Consider the following 18360-nt stretch of genomic DNA (forward strand, 5'->3'; position numbering starts at 1 on the left):
TACTTTTCAATATTGTTTAACTCTGGTATGAGATGCTTTCTCTTTATTTTCAGAGCTATCAGTGTATCAGCCCAATTCTTTATTCTCACTATTGATGACAAAGTGACATACAGTCTGAAACAAATGTTAGCCATGCTGCTAACTGACCAGATTTATCCCATTCACTTTCATGAACAGAGAGGATATTACTCAGGAGGAAAACTCTGTGGTGTTTTAAGGGGGAGGGGATGCTGTTTCTGCCTGATTGTTTGCTCCTTCCTGGGAACCTGCACAAATCCCTCCATTAAGGCATCCTGGAGATGAGTATCCATGGGATTTTGAGTGCAGGGTGTTAACACTGAATTTAATCACTAACATCAGTTCCTGAAGTATCTAGGATTTTTTCCTCAAGGTCTCCCATCCAAGTGCTGATTAAACCCAATCATTTTGCTTATGAAATCTGTTGTGATTGTAGCCCAGGGTTGAACAATCATTCAGATACCCAGTGATCACACTAACTTCTAGGATGCTTTTAGCCTGAACTCTTTAAGTGAAAATGTTTTTGCACTTGCAATTTTTATTGTTCCTTTAGCAGTTACTTAAGTATGCAGTTCCTTTAAGGTCTAGTGGTTTCTTAGCTTTGATTTACTGTACCCTGTTGTTTTAAAGTGTTTTATAATGGAAAGGCTATGTTATGGATTAGAAGAATGTGTTCTGCATTAGGCTCTAGTACCGTGCTCTGGCTACAGGTCTGTTTGGGCAGACCTGCCACAGTTGTGTTACTGCTGTAGAACTTTGTGTTGCATCAGTAGAATTCACTTAATTAGAAACTCCTAATTTCAGGTATTTGTAACTCATTTAAAAAAATCATGGTGATCTGAAATTTGATATGTGGTCTCAGCCTAGAAGCAAAATAGCCTCCCAACATTTTGAAATAAAAAAAGATTGGTCTGGTCTTTATTAATTTAGTGGCATATATACATAAATTAAAAGCGAGGGCACCCCAATTGCTTTTTGTGCTTATATGTGTTGAAAACAGAGTGGAAAAAACTAAATGCTCTAAGTCTAAAGAAATGCAAAGCCCAGAATTCTCACTGTCCCTGCTCCTATGTTTGAGAAGCAAATAGTGCTGTGAAGATGTTGGGCCAAATTCACCAATGTAAGTAAGAGCATAATTTTTCCTGACATACCTAGGGCAGACAATCCAGGAGGAAAGGAGCATACATGCTAATCCACAAAGTTCTCTCATGTATAATGGGTCTCCCAATTACTGGCAGTAGTTTTACTATAACTTTGAGTGTAATAAGTACTGAGTTATTTTGAATACTTTTCTCCAAATTAGGTCCAAACAAAACATATATGTGAAGTTCAAAAATGTTTAGTTTGCTTTTTACAGTGTTAGCAATTCAATTTTCCTTAGCTACATCCAGAATCAGAACCTGGGCTTTGAAAATACCTCATGAAAGTTTCTTCTCACAATGTTTCCAGGCAAAACAAAATAAGGAAGTACTGGAAATCTCATAATGGACCTCATTCTTGTAAAATTTCCAGGCACATTTCCAGACCAAAGGGGTTCAGATAAGCATCTGAACTTCGGATGCTTTTCCAAATATCTCAAATATTTGAAGTTAAAAAGTCGGTAGACATTGGTGATGCTATGGTCTATTTGGGAAAGCATAGTTGTGGAGGAAGGCCGTACCCTTCAGTTGCTGCTGTGCTAATTTACATGAGGAAGGTTATAGGAGTGGATGTCAATACGGATCTTGTGATTTTTAGTTCTCTCCACAATTGCTAAGCTTTCTTTAAAAAAAAAAAAGTCACCCCTTTCTGTTGCAAAAATATAGCTATCATAGACTATGTCTACACTAGATGTCTTTCTCAAAAATATATGGCCCCACAAGTAATAGGAACAGTGGAAGTGCTAGTGTAGACAGATCATCAGTGTTGTAACCACTGTTGTCTTCTAAACATGTTTAATACATGTTGGGCAGAGGTTTCCAAATGAATTGTGATTATATAACAATAACTAAATGAAGAGTAGTGAATTAAGGTTGGTTTTTCTACCTAAGTCCCAGTTCCCGCAAAGACTTGTGCACGTGAATGGTCCTGCTGAAGCTAAATTAATCCTGTTAATACACTTTTTTCAGGCAGGGCCTTAATTTAGAATTTTTGGAATTTTTAAACTTTCTTTAATTTCTTAATCTTTTAATATTACTTCAGTGTAAGTCTGATATGTCCCAGTGAAGTTTTTTCCTATTTTTACTATCAGAAAGAAAGCACACGCACACAACTTCTGGGGGGGTAGTCTTAAAAATTGGCTTGTTTTCAGCATGTTTAGACTATAGTAGACTCCACCCTACTGACCCTCACTATAGAGACTAGCTGACCCTGGCAAAGCACAGGACTCTTGCTGTGAATGTAAATAAGAGAATGTATCAACCAGTTCCTGCTGTGAGATTATGAGTAAGGCTACAATTTTTTTCACGGTTATTTTTAGTAAACATCATGACCAGGTCACGGGCAATAAACAAAAATTCATGGAGCCCATGACTTGTCCATTACTTTACTACAAATAAATGGGGGGCAGGGCTAGGTAGGGGGAAGGAGTGGAGTCCCATGTGGGGGGACTGACAGGCCAAGCCCCCCACCATATGGCCACAGCAGAGGGCACAGCCATGGGGGGCGCACAGCCCCTGCTCCAGAGCTGGCCCAGCTGTGGGACAGAGGTGAGTGACTCCCACTGCAGCCCCCACCAAGCCCCAGCATGGGGGCACATGACACTGGGAAGCCGCAAGGGGCACGTGCACCCCAAGCTGCAACCCCTGGCGAAAGCTGTGGGGCTAGGGTACACTGCTATGGCTGCAGCCCCGCCAGCCTGGGATGCCGTGGGACCAGGGCATGTGTCCCTTACCAAGTCCGGGATGCTGTGGGGCTGGGGTGGGTGCATGGACCCAGCTGCAGCTACCGATGGAAGCTGCAGGGCTGGGGCGCATGGCCTGGCTGCAGCTGCTGGCAGAAGCCCTGGGGCTGGGGTGCACGGCCCCAGCTGCAGCCCTGCCAAGCCTGGGACACCATGGGGCCGGGGCCTGCAGCCCGCGCCAAGTCCAGGACGCCGTGGGGATGGAGTGCACAGCCTGGCTGCAGCCACTGGTGGAAGCCCTGGGGCAGGCCCAGCTGCAGTCCGCCCAAGCCTGGGATATTGTGGGGCTGGGGCGCACAGCCCCGGGACGCCGTGGGGCTGGGGCGCATGGCCCATACCAAGCCTGTGCCAAGCCCGGGACGCCACGGGGCTGTGGTGCACGGCCTGGCTGCCGCCCCCACAAGCCCGGGACACCACAGGCCTGTGGCCCATGGCCCCCGCCAAGCCCAGGACATATTGGGGCTGGGGAGCACCAAGCCCCAGACATGTGGAAGTTGTGGGTCTCGGGCTCCGGCTACAGTCCCTGGCCCCTGCTGCAGCCCCCCGGAGGAAGCAGCAGGGCTGGGGCTTGCAGGGTCTTGGTTCCAGCCAGCCCCAGTTGCAGGGCAGGGGCGCACAGTCCCCACTCTTTCTCCTGAAGCCCTAGAAGTCACAGAGGTCCAGTAAAGTCATGGATCTTTGTGATCTCTGTGAGTAAATCGTAGCCTTAATTATGAGTAATGTAAAGAAGCCCTCCCAAATGCCACCATTGCATCTAGTTCTCTATGGTCTGCCTTTTGAAAATCTCTATTTCACTGAAAAACATCATTTTTCATTGTAGGTACAAATCAATGTTTAAAAACATACTACTACTCAATTGTTGGTTCCTGAAGACCAAGTAATTTTAGAAGTGTAGAAAGGAAAGAGAGAGAGAAATCCATCTTTGTAAACAGGTGGGGGAATTAACTCTAAAACAGTGAAATAATATATATGGATCATGTATGTATGGCCAAATTCTGCCCTGTGTGTTAACTAATGAGACTCCTTATTTTAGTGGATGATATCCATTTATGCCAATGTCTGAATTTGTGCTTGATACTTCATCATAAGAAAGTTTATTATAGAGCATTAGGTGGAGAACTGCAAGAGTTGTGAGAAGTATTTGTGTTGCTTTTCAGGAAGATATATCTGATTTCAAAGATCCCGTAGTAGATCACTTCAGCTTAGCTGCTATGTTCAGGGTCTAACATCTTTGTCATCTTATATGAATGCTTGTTTCTTGTATCAGTGAGGCAGCACCAAACTGAGAGCATTAGATAACCTTTGTTACCTGAGAGAAAGAAAATGAATGCTCAGATAAACTGGAATCAATTAAAGTGAAATTTTCAACAACTTAAATGAAATACAAATAGTACACTGCAGCTCTAATTAACATCACATCTAAGTGCTTCATGAGTGCCTCAGATGTTTGAGGGAGAGATGCTTTGAGTGCCTCAGCTATTTGATCAGAAATGCTTTATTGTCTGTGTAAATAAAGTTAATGCAACAAACTGCATGTTTTTAACTTGACTGTTAAAATCACGCAGAAGCTGAATTGTGCCCCTGCTGTGTCATTTACTGCTTCTTTGAAAATGACAAAAGTTAACAAAAATAGGAATGCTTTAATGCAAACTCATTTTAATTGGTGGATCATTTTGCTTCCTGTTTAGGAAATGATGCAACATCAATAGTCAACTGTCTTCATATACTTGGCCAGACTTTGGATGCAAGGTAATGCTGAATACATTTTCTAAAGTATACAAAAATCACTTAAAACTGAATAGCACATGTACAGTAGAATTGGGGGGCTGATTATCCGTACATGGCCACAGAATTTCTAAAATAAAAAAGGGTTGTCCTGCTGAAATAGTTCCTATACTGAATGTTGTTTCTTTATTGTTCTTGATAACCCAAGGGTTTGATAAGAGAACATAGAGCTTTTCATCTCTAGCTCACTGTTCCAACTCCAGGCCAGTTCAGTAGTGACCAAAAACTGCTGGCTGTTCATGGGTTTTGTCTCGAGTGAATAAGTGTCTCAAAAACTGTCATAACTATTGGAAATAAATTACTGTTTTGCTTACAACCTCATGATCAGAGAAGTCAAGAATTGAATTGGCATAGAGTGAGGCATGCTTTCACTCTTTGAGTATGTTTTTACTGCTGAGCTAACTCGGGTGATTATTTGAGATTTGCCCTTAACCTGTCCAAACACAAACATTCTGACCTGAGTTTAGTGGTGTTTTCAGCCCAGGCTAGCTGACTCAGCTGGGTCTATAGGCTAAAGTGTGGCTGTTGCATTTGTTCAAGCCAGTAAAGTGCCCACTCAACCACTCAAGTGCTGATAGTCCTCGGATGCCCTCCTCACAGTTCCCCCTGACATGTCCAGAAGCACAGACAAGTTCTCCCACAATTCACTAGGTAGAAGAATCACAGAGCAGCTCACACCAGCGCTAAGAACCATGGCATGTGCCCCCCCAGAAGGCCTGGTGACACATGGGTGAGTGCAGTAGCAGTGAGGATATAGTGAGTTGAGTATGGCTTTGCAGTATGGCTGCCCACACTTAGGCTAGGTTAACTCAGGTGCCAGTCACCCAAGTTAACTCTTCAGTGAAGGCATACCCATAGAAAGGTCCCTCCAGGTCAGGATTGAGGCACTTTTATATAGCTGTATATGGAAGCTTGCATTGCTGCCACCCATGCAGTACATATTCTGTGAATAAAAGAGGTTACTTTAGTCTCCTGGCCTGTCAATCTAGCGTTTTTCACCTGGGCTGAGTTCTCTCACACAATCACAATGAATACTCTGTGAAATTGTACTTTGCTATGAATAGAGGACCCCTACAGTCAACTCAGCTAGCCTTGTGTTTCTGTTTGAGGACAGTGACACTGAATTACAATATTGCATACAAGTGATTGTAGTTATATGACCAACATGTTCATGTTGCTCTTTTTCTACTACAGATTTTAACTGTGGCTTTCAGAAAACCCATTCTGATTTTTAAAATTGCTGAAGCAAAATCTGGCTATGGGTAGCATTTTGGCTTGCAGCTTCAAACAACCATAAGCTTTCTATTTTGATGATTTAGCAGGCTTCCTCATTCCTTGTTCTTATGAAGCATTTAAGCCCTTTCCTTAAGAAGCCGAGTCAATGTAAAATGAATTGAAATCCCTTCTGGTCTGCAGAGTGACACTCTGACACTGCTTTTCAATTGGAACATGCTTGCTTGAATTGCTTTCTTGTGGGAAAGAAGATTTTACCCAATAGGAAGGTTTTCCCAAGATCTTGTGTGTCTTTTTTTTATATCAGTCAGGAATAGACTTTGTTTTGTGCTTTCTCTAACAGAATATGATCTTTAATTCTTTTATATGTAATGCACAGGACTGTGATGAAGACTGGTCTGGAGTCTGTTAAAATGGCATTGAGAGCATTTTTGGATAATGCCGCAGAAGATCTGGAGAAGACAATGGAAAATCTTAAGCAAGGCCAGTTTACACACACAAGAAATCAGCCAAAAGGAGTGACACAAATCATTAACTACACCACAGTGGCTCTCCTTCCAGTGCTCTCTTCATTATTTGAACACATTGGACAGCATCAATTTGGAGAAGACATAATATGTATGTATTATTTAGAAATGCCAGACAGCTAATGATCTTTCTTGTTTTGTACTGAGGGTTATTACAGATTGGCTTCTAATATATGGGGACAAATCCTGACAAAACTCTGCCAAAATGTTCACTGATTTAAATGAGAATTTGTCTTAAGCTTAGAATAAGGTATGCAGGTTTTATCTCATTGTGTACAAATTTGGGAAGGCGTGTGGATTTGTGGTTAGAAGATAGGATTAGAAATCTGGATTATATTTCTGGCTCTGCCATAGACTTGCTATGTGATCTGGCATAAATCACGGAGTCTCACTCTGCAGCAGTTTATCCATCTGTAAAATGGGAATAATAATATTTATCACACAGGCGTGTTGCAAACTTAATTTTTGTATAGAACTTTGAAGTTCTCTGATGATATCTGTTGTAATGCAACCTCATTCATTCAAACTTTTCAAGCAAGGTTATGTCACCTGACTTTAGCTGCAAACATGACCTTCTTTCAGTTGATGGGGTGTCAAATGGGTGCATGAGGCAGAACAGGAGGAACTGCTGAAGACATCTGCAAGGGTCTGATGTGGGGAGGTACTTCTGAAGCTCCATTTCTGTGGAGTGTAGGAGCACAGTTGATGTAGAACGTACATTTTGTAAATCACCTCATTTTGGAGAGACTAAAGCTGTTTTCTCACAGTGCCTCTTACAGTCCACAAAGCAGAGTTTCAATCTTGTACTGTTTAGAAGCCCCATGGGAATTCTAATAGCCAGCTCCCCTTCTATTGTGGGCAGCAATTCTTCTCTTTCAACAATTCTCCATTTCTGAGCTGGCCAGCTTCAAGGAAGGAGTCCACTCAGGGAGGATCTAGAAAAAGATCAGACTCAGTCATCTGCATTTTCTATGCCTGAGAAAATATAAAATAGCTCTGTGGAAAATGGTTTTCTGATATTTATAATTTGACTGGGTGATGCTATACTATAATTTTTATTTCTTTATAAATGATGGCTGAAGACATTTAATTTCAGTGTCTAATTAACATAATCCAAAACTTAAAAGCTGTGGGACTATACCTATAGAATATCAGGTATACTCCTACTCCTTTTTGTTTTCTGATCCCGATAGAATTTCATCAGTAGCCTCTGATACTTTATTACTTACAAGATTTTAATCACCTATTCTATCTGATTGTTATTCAGTTATTATAAACCCACTAATAGTATGAATTGTTGGTTAATTTAAACTGTGCTTACCTATTTTATGTAATGCACACAAGCACCACTTCTCTTCACATTGTGTTTTAGGAATAACAGCCATTTCGCTGTGGAGGAGATAGCCCTCCTTGTCATCCCAGTTTGTGTATTTTTTCCCTCAGTTGGGCAGTTACTTCTTAATGCTGGGCAGTTTTATCTGTTGTTAATAAATTTTGAAAAAGTGTTTTATTCAGATATGACAGTTATTGGCTTTAGAAGAGAGTCTCTGGAGTGGCTCGTAAGTGGGAGGAGTTAGCTAGAATGTCAGCCCAGCCAATCAAAAATATCTGCCTCTGCCTCATACTGTGTGAGGGACTGAAAAACCATCTCTACTGTTTTACTCTCCAATTTGATCAATTCAGTTTTTTACAGCTGCACATAGAAAAACAGTGTTGGTCTTTACACTAGAATGCATAATATGATGATTGTTATTCCTGAAAACAAGCAATGAACAGAAAAGTTGTTTTGGGGATCAGGTGTTTTGGTTCCCTTGCCTGACTAATGAATACATCATTTAGATGCTATTTACCTGTAGCTTTGTCTAAAAATGAGATACTATCATTAATCATTAACTGTAATTTACAAAATTAAAAATCTGTTCCGCAAGAGTATTTTTCTACTGTTGTATATTTTACAAAGCATAATGCATTCTTAAATTGGTTAGTTCTCTGATTATATTTTCCTTTTACTCATTTAACACTTTAGATAGTTGCTGTGAGAATTCCCTGCTTTTAAAGCACTGCTAGCAATTGGAAAAGATTCAGTACACTGTAGTGCATAGATTATTTAATAAATCAAGTCTCAGCTTCTATAACTATGCATTATCCTAACAAAGATGGTTTGCCATTTTTCACAGCAAAATAGAGAGCGTTTATGGTACATTAAATATAATATTGTTCTCAGTATATGCTTTCTATTGAATTAAGTGGCATTTTTTCATAAAAAGCTATGTCAGCATCTGGCCATAGGACTACTTTTTGGATTTACACAGTGATTTCTATAGTTGGTGTTTGGTAGCTTGAACTCATTAGTATGCAGGTTGTCAAGTTAAATATAATTAGATTGTCTCTATATTTTAAACCCACTGTGTAGACTAAAATGGAATGCATTAAAACCTTTTTTTTTACTTCTTCCTTGTCTGTTTCCCTTAGTGGAAGATGTTCAGGTCTCTTGTTACAGAATATTGGCCAGCTTGTACTCTCTAGGAACCAGCAAGAGTATCTATGTGGAGCGGTAAGATGAAAAATCATGTACATAATTGGAATCTTCATATACACACTTAATCGTATAAGTAGTCACCACATGTGTTCTTTGTTAGAATGTTTTCTCAGGTGGAAGCTTTAATAAAGCACAAAAAGGAGTGTAGAGAGAAGTTGTGGGTGAGAGCAGGGCAAAATCAAGTACCCCTAATAGAAAAGAGAATTGTGATAATAATAAGAATACTGGATTTAGTATAATAAAATTTAAATATTCGCATATAACTATGTAAAAAGATAGTCTTCAATTAAAACCGAAGAGATTCTTATTCTAAAATATATTTCATGCTTGCATTGGGACTGCAGGATCTGACTTTTTTTGTATAATACAAGCAGTATACAAGTATAATTACAAGGAGAACTTAGAGAATTTTATGAGTTCTAGAAGGGGAAAACGCAAATTTTCATTTCAATTATTGTTATAATTGTTCCTTGTAGATTGATTAACTTCACTGTACTTTATGGTTATCCCTCATTTATCTTTGTTCGTGACTGATGTTAAAAACTTACCTTTGTTCTACAGAAATGTGGTGTTTTTACATTTTGTAAATAAAATGTTATCTATTCGTTTTGCAGTTTCATTCTAATGGGTAAGACGCCCAGTCAGAATTACTGAATTTTGTTCATTCATGATTCTATTAACAAATCAAATGAAAAAATCATAATGCATCAAAAATGTATTTCTTGCATTTGTACTTCAAGTAGAGGTGGATCTGAGCTATACAATTCAAGACTCTTGAATCAGGTCTGGAAGGACTCATTCTCAAAAAATCACTGTTGAAAACAATCAGTGATTCTACAGAATCAGTCAGATAGGCCATAAAGCAAGGCAGAGAGAGAACTTTATTCATAACCGTGTGTACTTTCATCAAAACACTAATTAAACTTTACAACACTCTGCAACATCCCAGCAGGTTTAATTATCTACAGAATGGGTGGGCAAACTTGTTGGGCTGAGGGCCACATCTGGGTGGGGAAATTGTATGCAGGGCTGGGGCAGGGGGTTGGGGTGCGGAAGGGAGTGCGGGGTGTGGGGGGAAGTGTGGTGTGCAGGAACGGGCTCAGGGTAAGGGATTGGGGCAGAGGAGGGGTGCAGGACGGGTGCAGGATTTTACAGGGGGCTCAGGGCAGGGAGTTGGGAGGCGGGATGCAGGAGGGGTTTGGGCTCTGGCCTGGCGCCGCTTACCTAAAGCAGCTCCGGGGTGGCAGCGGCATGCACCACGGCCAGGACAGGCTCCCTGCCTGCCTGCCTTGGCCCCACGCCACGCCCTCTGCCTGCCCCCGGACCGCAGGGACATGGTGCCGGCCGCTTCTGAGAGCGGCACGGGGCCTGCGGCACGACGGGGGGCAATCCTGCGGGCCGGATCCAAAGCCCTGAGGGGCCGGATCTGGCCCTCGGCCTTAGTTTGCACACCCTGATCTGCAGTCTGCCGGGGGGGAAACTGACAAATAGGAGAGATCAAGTGACTTGCTCAAGGTCACAGCAAAGCAGTAGCAGACCCAGAATAGCACTGAGGAGTGTAATGACCACTTCCTTGCCAGGGTGTCTGTTTCTCTACCCCTTTCCATTAAATCTCATAGCTTGTATACGGGTAGGGTTGCCAACTTTCAAATCGCACAAAACCAAACACCTGTACCTCGCCCCTGCCCTTCTCTGAGACCCCACCCATGCCTCCTCCTTCTCCAAGGCCCTGTCCCCACTCACTCCATCCCCCTTCCCTCCGTTGCTCGCTCTCCCACACCCTTACTCACTTTCACTGGACTAGGGCAAGGTGTGGGAGGGGGTGCGGGCTCCAGCTGGGGGGGGGTGATCTGGGATGGGACCGGGGATGAGGGGTTTGAGGTCCAGGACAGGGCTCAGTACTGGGGCAGAGGTTTGCAATGTGAGAGGCAGTGCAGGGTGTGGGCTCTGGGAGGGATTTAGGATGCAGGAGGGGGTTATGATATAGGGCAGGGGGTTGGAGTGTGGGAAGGGGTCCTGACCTGGGCATAGGAGCAGCAAGGCAGCTGTGCATGGTGCATGCTGCCCACACCCACAGGTGCCGCCCCTGCAGCTCCTATTGGCCACGGTTCTTCACCAATGGGATCTGAGGAGCCAGCACTCGGGGCGGTGGCAGTGCGTGGAGCTTCCTTGATTGCCCCTGCGCCTAGGGGCTGCAGGGACATGTTGGCCGCTTCCGGTAGCCACGTGGAGCCAGGGCAGGCAGGGAGCCTGCCTTAGTCCCGCTGCGCTGCTGACTGGAATTTTAACGGCCAAGTCAGCGGTGCTGACCAGAGCCTGCAGGGTCCCTTTTCGACTGGGTATTCCGTTCGAAAACCGGACTCCTGGCAACCAATTTGGGAGTCAGAATGTAAGGTTGCAACAAGTCAATTAAAGTCAAGTCAAATAAGTTGCATTGTTTCAGCTATCAAAATTCAGGGATTCTGTACTATGTAAACTTGTTTCTTTTACAAACCACTGCATCCTGGTAAAAGGGCTCTGATTTGCATGATGACCGACATTATTTCTCAGTAGCCCTTAGTCTGGAAATCTCTGTACTCTATCAAAGAGCCATTATTATCCAATAAGAGTGGAAGGATGTGTAACTCCAGAGAGACATACATAGTCACTGTACTCCAAATGGCTACTGCCTTCAGAACTGCTATCTATCTATAACACTGTGCTCATAACAAACATGGCCACCTCAGCCTTTGACCTCACCCCCACTTGTCACCCCATCTAATCACAAATAGAATTAAGTTTAAAAATAATTACTCTCCAATGCGAAATAAAAATATATGCAATTATATGTGAATGCTTTCTAAGTGGCTTATATTTTACATATTGGTCTTATATGAAATTATATATTGACTCATACAAGAGCTATTGTGAAAGTGAAGTGGCCTCTTTCATCTATTATAGTCCACAAGCATCAATGCATATAGAAAGCGAATAGCATGCTATCTTACAGATATATGTGAAACATGTTCTTTTCATGAGGACATAATGTGGGTCAGGGAGGAAATCAGGAGGGTAAATAGCTATGAGAGTGGAGTTAGATATGATGGAGTCAGAAGCTGAAGTTCCTGTGTTTATTGTGGGTATTATGGATTGGGAATTCAATGGCAGTCTGTTACAGCAGAAATTCCAGGTTTCTCCTTTCTCCTAAGTCAGAAAGGAAGGCAGGATTTTGACAAAACTGCAGAATTTCTGTGACTTCTAGGAATCTCCTCAAGTTCTCCAGTTTGATTCTTACTTCCTCGTGCATGTTTTAGTCCAAAAGAAATTAGAAATGGCTTGTTCATCTCTTGATACTAAGCCATCTTTATTTAAAGCTGCCCACAAGCTTTTCAGAATGGTACAACACCTGATAGTCATTTTGACAGTCACGTACTACAATAAAATTGACTTGCCTGTGGGATCTAATGTACCCTTTACATCAATGGTTCTCAAAGCCGGTCCGCCAGTTGTGCAGGGAAAGCCCCTGGCGGGCCGGGCTGGTTTGTTTACCTGCCACGTCCTCAGGTTCGGCCGATTGTGGCTCCCACTGGCCGCGGTTTGCAGCTCCAAGCCAATGGGGGCTGCGGGAAGCGGTGCTGGCCGAGGCATGTGCTGGCATGCCCTTCCCGCAGCCCCCATTGGCCTGGAGCAGTGAACCGCGGTCAGTGGGAGCCGCAATCAACCGAACGTGAGGACGCGGCAGGTAAACAAACCCGCCAGGGGCTTTTCCTGAACAAGTGGCGGTCCGACTTTGAGAACCACTGATTTAGATATAATGATGGTAACATTTGGCCTCTTGATCCATCAGTTCATTCAGTAGCTTTCGGTCAATAGGAGACACTGTTTAGTCAGTATTATCTGAAATTGAGAGGAAATAATAGGATTACTATCGTTATTGTTATTGTACTAGTGCTGTGTTTTCCTTGTATGCTCCTTGGTAGCTCTCGGCAAATATAAGTAGGCCCAGCTTTGACATTTTATATATAACATTTTATTTGTGTAATGGCAGAAAGTTGATGTTCTCTGATATCTGTTAAATGGATTTTTCTGTTACTGTGTTAGTAGTAATAACCATGTAGCAGATTCTCTCTTTGAGAAGACTATAGTTTATAATAAAAGTAAGGATGATACTGAACTAGCTCTGAGTATATTCAGAAAAAAATATGTGTGTATAAATAACAATGAGCATTTGTGAATTCACAGGCAGCGCTCAGCCTTAGGAGAATGTTTGGCTGCTTTTGCTGGTGCCTTCCCTGTGGCCTTTTTGGAAACTCATCTGAACAAACATAATACCTACTCTATCTACAACACCAAGTCTTCAAGAGACAGAGCAGGTATATCCAGACCCTCGCAGGCAGGCATTTTAACATCTGGATTTCACACACAATTGTGGTTGTCTTACTCACTGCATATTTACATGCATTTTCTATTACAACAATCCTGCCTTTCATTTACTGATCTGTTTATATTCATTTGCTAGATGGTAGGTTAAATCTTGCAAAACTCAATTTTTTCATTCCTTTTTGAGCTGCCCAGTGTTGCATATGGAGATATTATTATTATTTTGGAATTAACTTGCCAAACTAGTTCCTCCTCATTCTGATCACGTTGATACATTGCAACACAGAAGCTATTTGTATTGTATATAAATAAGTGGTTTTATATAAGGTTTATTTTATATGGCAAATCAGGTAGAGATTTTAATACTGCCTACTATCATGTAATAAAATGGCATATCCTAATGAACAGTTTTATTTCCTCATCTCTCATTTTCAGCCTCAACTCTTACTTCCATCTCTGGGACTTACCCGTATCTTTAATTGGGACTAAATATTTTGATACACTGTATGCCCTTAACAAGTAAATACTTAGGATAGCATGACATAAATTGTTTGCTATGGTGTATTCTGTATTTTAAGTGTAGGAAATACCACAGCAAAGGCAAATATAAATAAGTAAACATTTGTTAATGTAAAGGAGTACTTGTGGCACCTTAGAGACTAACCAATTTATTAGAGCATAAGCTTTCGTGAGCTAATTGGTTAGTCTCTAAGGTGCCACAAGTACTCCTTTTCTTTTTGCGAATACAGACTAACACGGCTGTTACTCTGAAATTTGTTAATGTAGAGCCCCCTTCAGAGGGCTATTTAATAAAAACATAATTGGGGAATTAAAGCTGTGCCTTATGCTGTTCCTATTGCAAATATTTTAGAGGTTCTGTTGATTAACTTGTATTATTTCAAACTACCATGGGTGAAATTAAAAACTGGACAGCTACCTTTCATAGTAGTAGAATATAGTTTTATTTTGTTATTTCTCATTCTAAATATAATGCATACTACAAATATTGCAAAATGAAAAACACTATGCTATAGTATACAACAATTACTTAATGGCATCTTATGTATAACTTCAGCCATTCAATTTTAAAAGAAGAGCAACTGATTCATTCTTCTATAGAGCTACAGTAGTCTATCTGGCAAATGTCAGTGTCTACATTAATAGGTAATATGTTCTGGTAATTTTAGTACATCCACACTAGCCTATACTATCTCTTGTGGAAAGAAATATCCTTTTATTAATAGTAATAATAATAATTTGAATATACTTTTACTGAGGATTTCAGAATGCTTTCCAAACTTCAATTAAGCAAGCATTAATGCAGCTCTGTGAACAAATATGTGTGATGTATTCAGTATTAAAATGAGACGTAGCCTGATTTTGAAAAACAGCCCAGAGTATAGGCAGATACAAACAGTTTGGCTCCAACTTCAGTACTGGCACTAATCTTACTACACAAGTTGACACTTCCATTGAAGCTAATGTATAACTCTCTACTCAGTTCCATAAAAGCACTCTTTCTTTGTATCGCAAGCTTTATCTGCCAGATGGACATGCTGTGAAAGAGAAAATAAAAGTAGAATGGAAAAACATTTGGATATAAATATTTTATATGTGTTTTCTCTTTGTGATACATTTTATTTTTATTATTTTCTAGCTCTCAATTTGCCAATCAGTGTAGAAGAGGTTTGTCCAAAAATTCCTTCCCTGGAGAAGTTAATGGAAGAAATTGTGGAATTGGCAGAGTCTGGTATCCGTTACACACAAATGCCACATATAATGGAAGTGATATTGCCTATGCTGTGTAGCTACATGTCACACTGGTGGGAACATGGACCAGAAAACAATCCCGACAAGGCTGAAATGTGCTGCACAGCCTTGACCTCAGAGCACATGAACACTCTGTTGGGTAACATACTGAAAATCATCTATAACAACCTGGGTATTGATGAGGGAGCCTGGATGAAGAGATTAGCAGGTAAGATTTAAAGATATGAATAATTTGGGTCTGATTCTTCTGTCTCTTACATCAGTTCACATTGATGTCAATAGATTTACTGTATATTTACCCCACTTGAAGTTGGAGGAGAATCAAGCCCATATTCTACAGGCTCTTTGAATAATATAAAGTCTAATTAAATGAGACAATAAAACAGCAGTTCTTTGAAAGAGAGATACTATATCTTAAACTAATTGGTATATATCATGTTGAACTTCATAATAAGCCATGGCCATCACTGCATTGTAATATGCCATTTACTGAACTAAAAGAATTATATTTGTGCCACCATTTATCTATACGTACAGAAGGCAGTTGCGTGCTATTACAAAATCTGGTTCTTGAAGTGTTGTCATTAGGCTTTATGACTAACACCCTATCGCCATTCCACAGGGTCTGTTCTGTGCCCCAGTTTCTAATTAGTTCCTTGGGAGTATGACCCCTTTAGTGTGCTTGGGCCCCAAGGATGCACACAGTTCCACAGAGGCAGGCCTGTGGCCTCCAAGAATCCAGAACTGAGCCTTCAGGCACCCACAAACTGTATCTGTCTCTATGGTTCCCTGCAGCGAGTCCAGCCAAAGCCAGACTCCTGCAGAAGGCTTGTGCTGTGCCCCTTCAGGGTGCAATGCTCTTAGTGATTATTTGCAGCGAGTCCAGGCAGCCTTTTCCAAACAAAGCAACAATTTATTTATCACCTGATGTACAGAATCTGGAAATCCTTAGGTTAGGGTAGAGAGGCAAAGGTTAAGAGTTCAGCATGGCCAATGCTAGGCCAGGACTCCCTTGAGCCATGCTGCCATCAAAGCTATCTAGGCTCTCTCTCAGTCTCAGTTCCTAGTCCCATGTGTGTGTGTTCCTGTGTCTCTCCAAAGGCCAGCTCTTAACCCAGCCACCTGACTCCTTTCCCCTTTGTTCTCCAGCTGGAGCCTTTGCTCTGCTTCTCCGTGCAGAGATATGGGAGGGAATCTCCTTCTTCTTGGCTGTTGGTTGCTAAATGTGAATGTCTTGGCCATTGGGGTTCCCATTCTCTTTCTGGATCCTCCATTGATATGGGTTGGTTTCAGCCAATCCTTTAATGACCCATTCATATCACCCTAACAGTTGCATGACTCAACACCTCATATCCTCTGTTTTGCCCCATGGACAGCTTTTTACACTCCATGCATAGCAATGCAAAGCACAAGGAAACTGAGGCACTCATAGGAATCATAAAAATATTATCAGAATTTCCACTTCAGCACACACTCCTTTGAGATGGGAACTCACTTTTAGGCTTTTTTTTTTTTTTTGTTTTAAAGAAAGATGATACTACATTGGGTCTTATTCAGAATCACAAAGGTGAAAGGCTGAAAACACAGTTGATTTGTTGATTTGTCACCCTGTAAAACTTTCTCTTCTCCCTGGAAAAGTCACTTTTGCCCTCTGATTCAATTTCACATGAGTTTTCAATGCTTACTGTCTTCTTTCTGTTGTTTTTGATGCTTATGTTTTTGTTAACATCCAGGACTGGAACCCCATTTTGATAGTCACTGTAAAACAACATAGGCAAACATGTTCCCTGCCGCAAATGGCCTCACTGAAGTCCGTGCAGAGCTCCCATTGACTTTAAATGGGACCAGGATTTCACCCTAGTTCTTTAAAATAAAATACACGATAAAAAAGGTAAAGGTTTTAGATTACGCTTTGTGGTCAAGTGTTTATTATAGTATTGATTTGCCTTAAATAGTGTTTTCCCAGCCTATCATAAGCAAAGTGAAGCCCCAGCTCTTAAAGACCCACTTCCTGCCACTGATGGATAAGTTGAAGAAAAAAGCAGCAATGGTTGTATCAGATGAAGACCATCTAAGAGCAGAAGGCAGAGGTGACATGTCTGAGGCTGAACTGCTTATCCTAGATGAGTTCACCATTTTGGCACGGGACCTCTATGCCTTCTACCCTTTGTTGATTAGATTTGTGGACTATAACAGGTACGTGAAAAGAAAAAATTTAGTGAATCCTTTCAAAACCTAGTTATGTTTCTTGATACTTCATTTTGTGTCTTAATTATGTTCTACACTCAATTTAAATAACTTTTCTTCACACAATCAATTTTAAAGTGAAATTAATGGTACCTTATTACAGACTTAATTCAATTTTAGGGAAGGGATTTGGAGCAAAATCACAAAAAATAATTTCCCATTGCATTTTACCTGGTGACATAGACCCAGGCCAGTTGGGTACAGCAGAGTAGCAGAAGGCAGATATACTGGCCATTGGATTAACTGTTTTCTGTTCCCTGACGACCAGAGCAGGGGCTGCTCCAGGCTAATGAGAACACCTGACTCCAATTAACCTACAAAGAGTCAGGGCAGGCCATTAAGCTAATGTGACCACCTAACTCCAATTAAGGCCCCTCTGATACTACAAAAGGGCTCACTCCAGTCAGGCAGAGGAGAGCCAGGGAGCCAGATGAGAGGAAGTGCGGCTGAAGGGCTGGTTAATGAAGACACCCTCAAGTCATTGGTGAGGGAGCCCTAAGGTAAGGGTGAAGAAGGGAGAAGCAGGAGAGCTGTGGGGAAGTGGCCCAGGGAAATTTGACAACTCTGGCAGTGAAAGGTTGGCTGCCAACAGCTGCTACCATTAGGGTCCCTGGACTGGAACCCGGAGTAGATGGCAGGCCCGGGTTCCCCGCAACCCACCATTACAGAACCACCTCCTGGGAGCGGGATACAGGCCCCTGTCAGGACAGGAGGCTAAACTGTTTTGGTATAAGGCCGTAGGAGCAACAGAGACTGTGGAAATTCTCTCACCAACCTACTTGCTGGCTTATGATGAAATGGGCTCAGTAGACTATATCCCTGGCCCTAGAGAGAGAAGGGCTACATGGAGGGTTGCAGTGAGCCTCTGAAGCTAGCATAAACCGCCTGGAAGCGCGGGATGCACGGGGACAAGGTCGGAGTTCTGTCACAACTGGTGTTAGTAGTGGGATTGTGATTGTTCACAGCATGGCGGAACAAAGAGATTTTTTAAAAAAAAGTGT

At 41.8% G+C, this 18360-nt stretch overlaps 1 protein-coding gene across 17 annotated transcripts in view; it reads left to right on the top strand.

The window, feature by feature from the left end:
- Positions 1-18360, top strand: part of RYR2 (ryanodine receptor 2) — a 709125-nt gene that overhangs the window by 532644 nt on the left and 158121 nt on the right. For all 17 annotated transcript variants that reach the window (XM_073338185.1, XM_073338183.1, XM_073338188.1 and 14 more), the window contains 6 exons: positions 4588-4648; positions 6297-6535; positions 8917-8998; positions 13205-13335; positions 15000-15320; positions 17068-17308. In XM_073338185.1, the coding sequence (XP_073194286.1) occupies positions 4588-4648; positions 6297-6535; positions 8917-8998; positions 13205-13335; positions 15000-15320; positions 17068-17308 (1075 nt within the window). The remainder of the gene's footprint in view (positions 1-4587; positions 4649-6296; positions 6536-8916; positions 8999-13204; positions 13336-14999; positions 15321-17067; positions 17309-18360) is intronic.

The sequence above is a fragment of the Lepidochelys kempii genome, chromosome 3 (genome assembly GCF_965140265.1).
Source record: "Lepidochelys kempii isolate rLepKem1 chromosome 3, rLepKem1.hap2, whole genome shotgun sequence".
Lineage (NCBI taxonomy): Eukaryota > Metazoa > Chordata > Testudines > Cheloniidae > Lepidochelys > Lepidochelys kempii.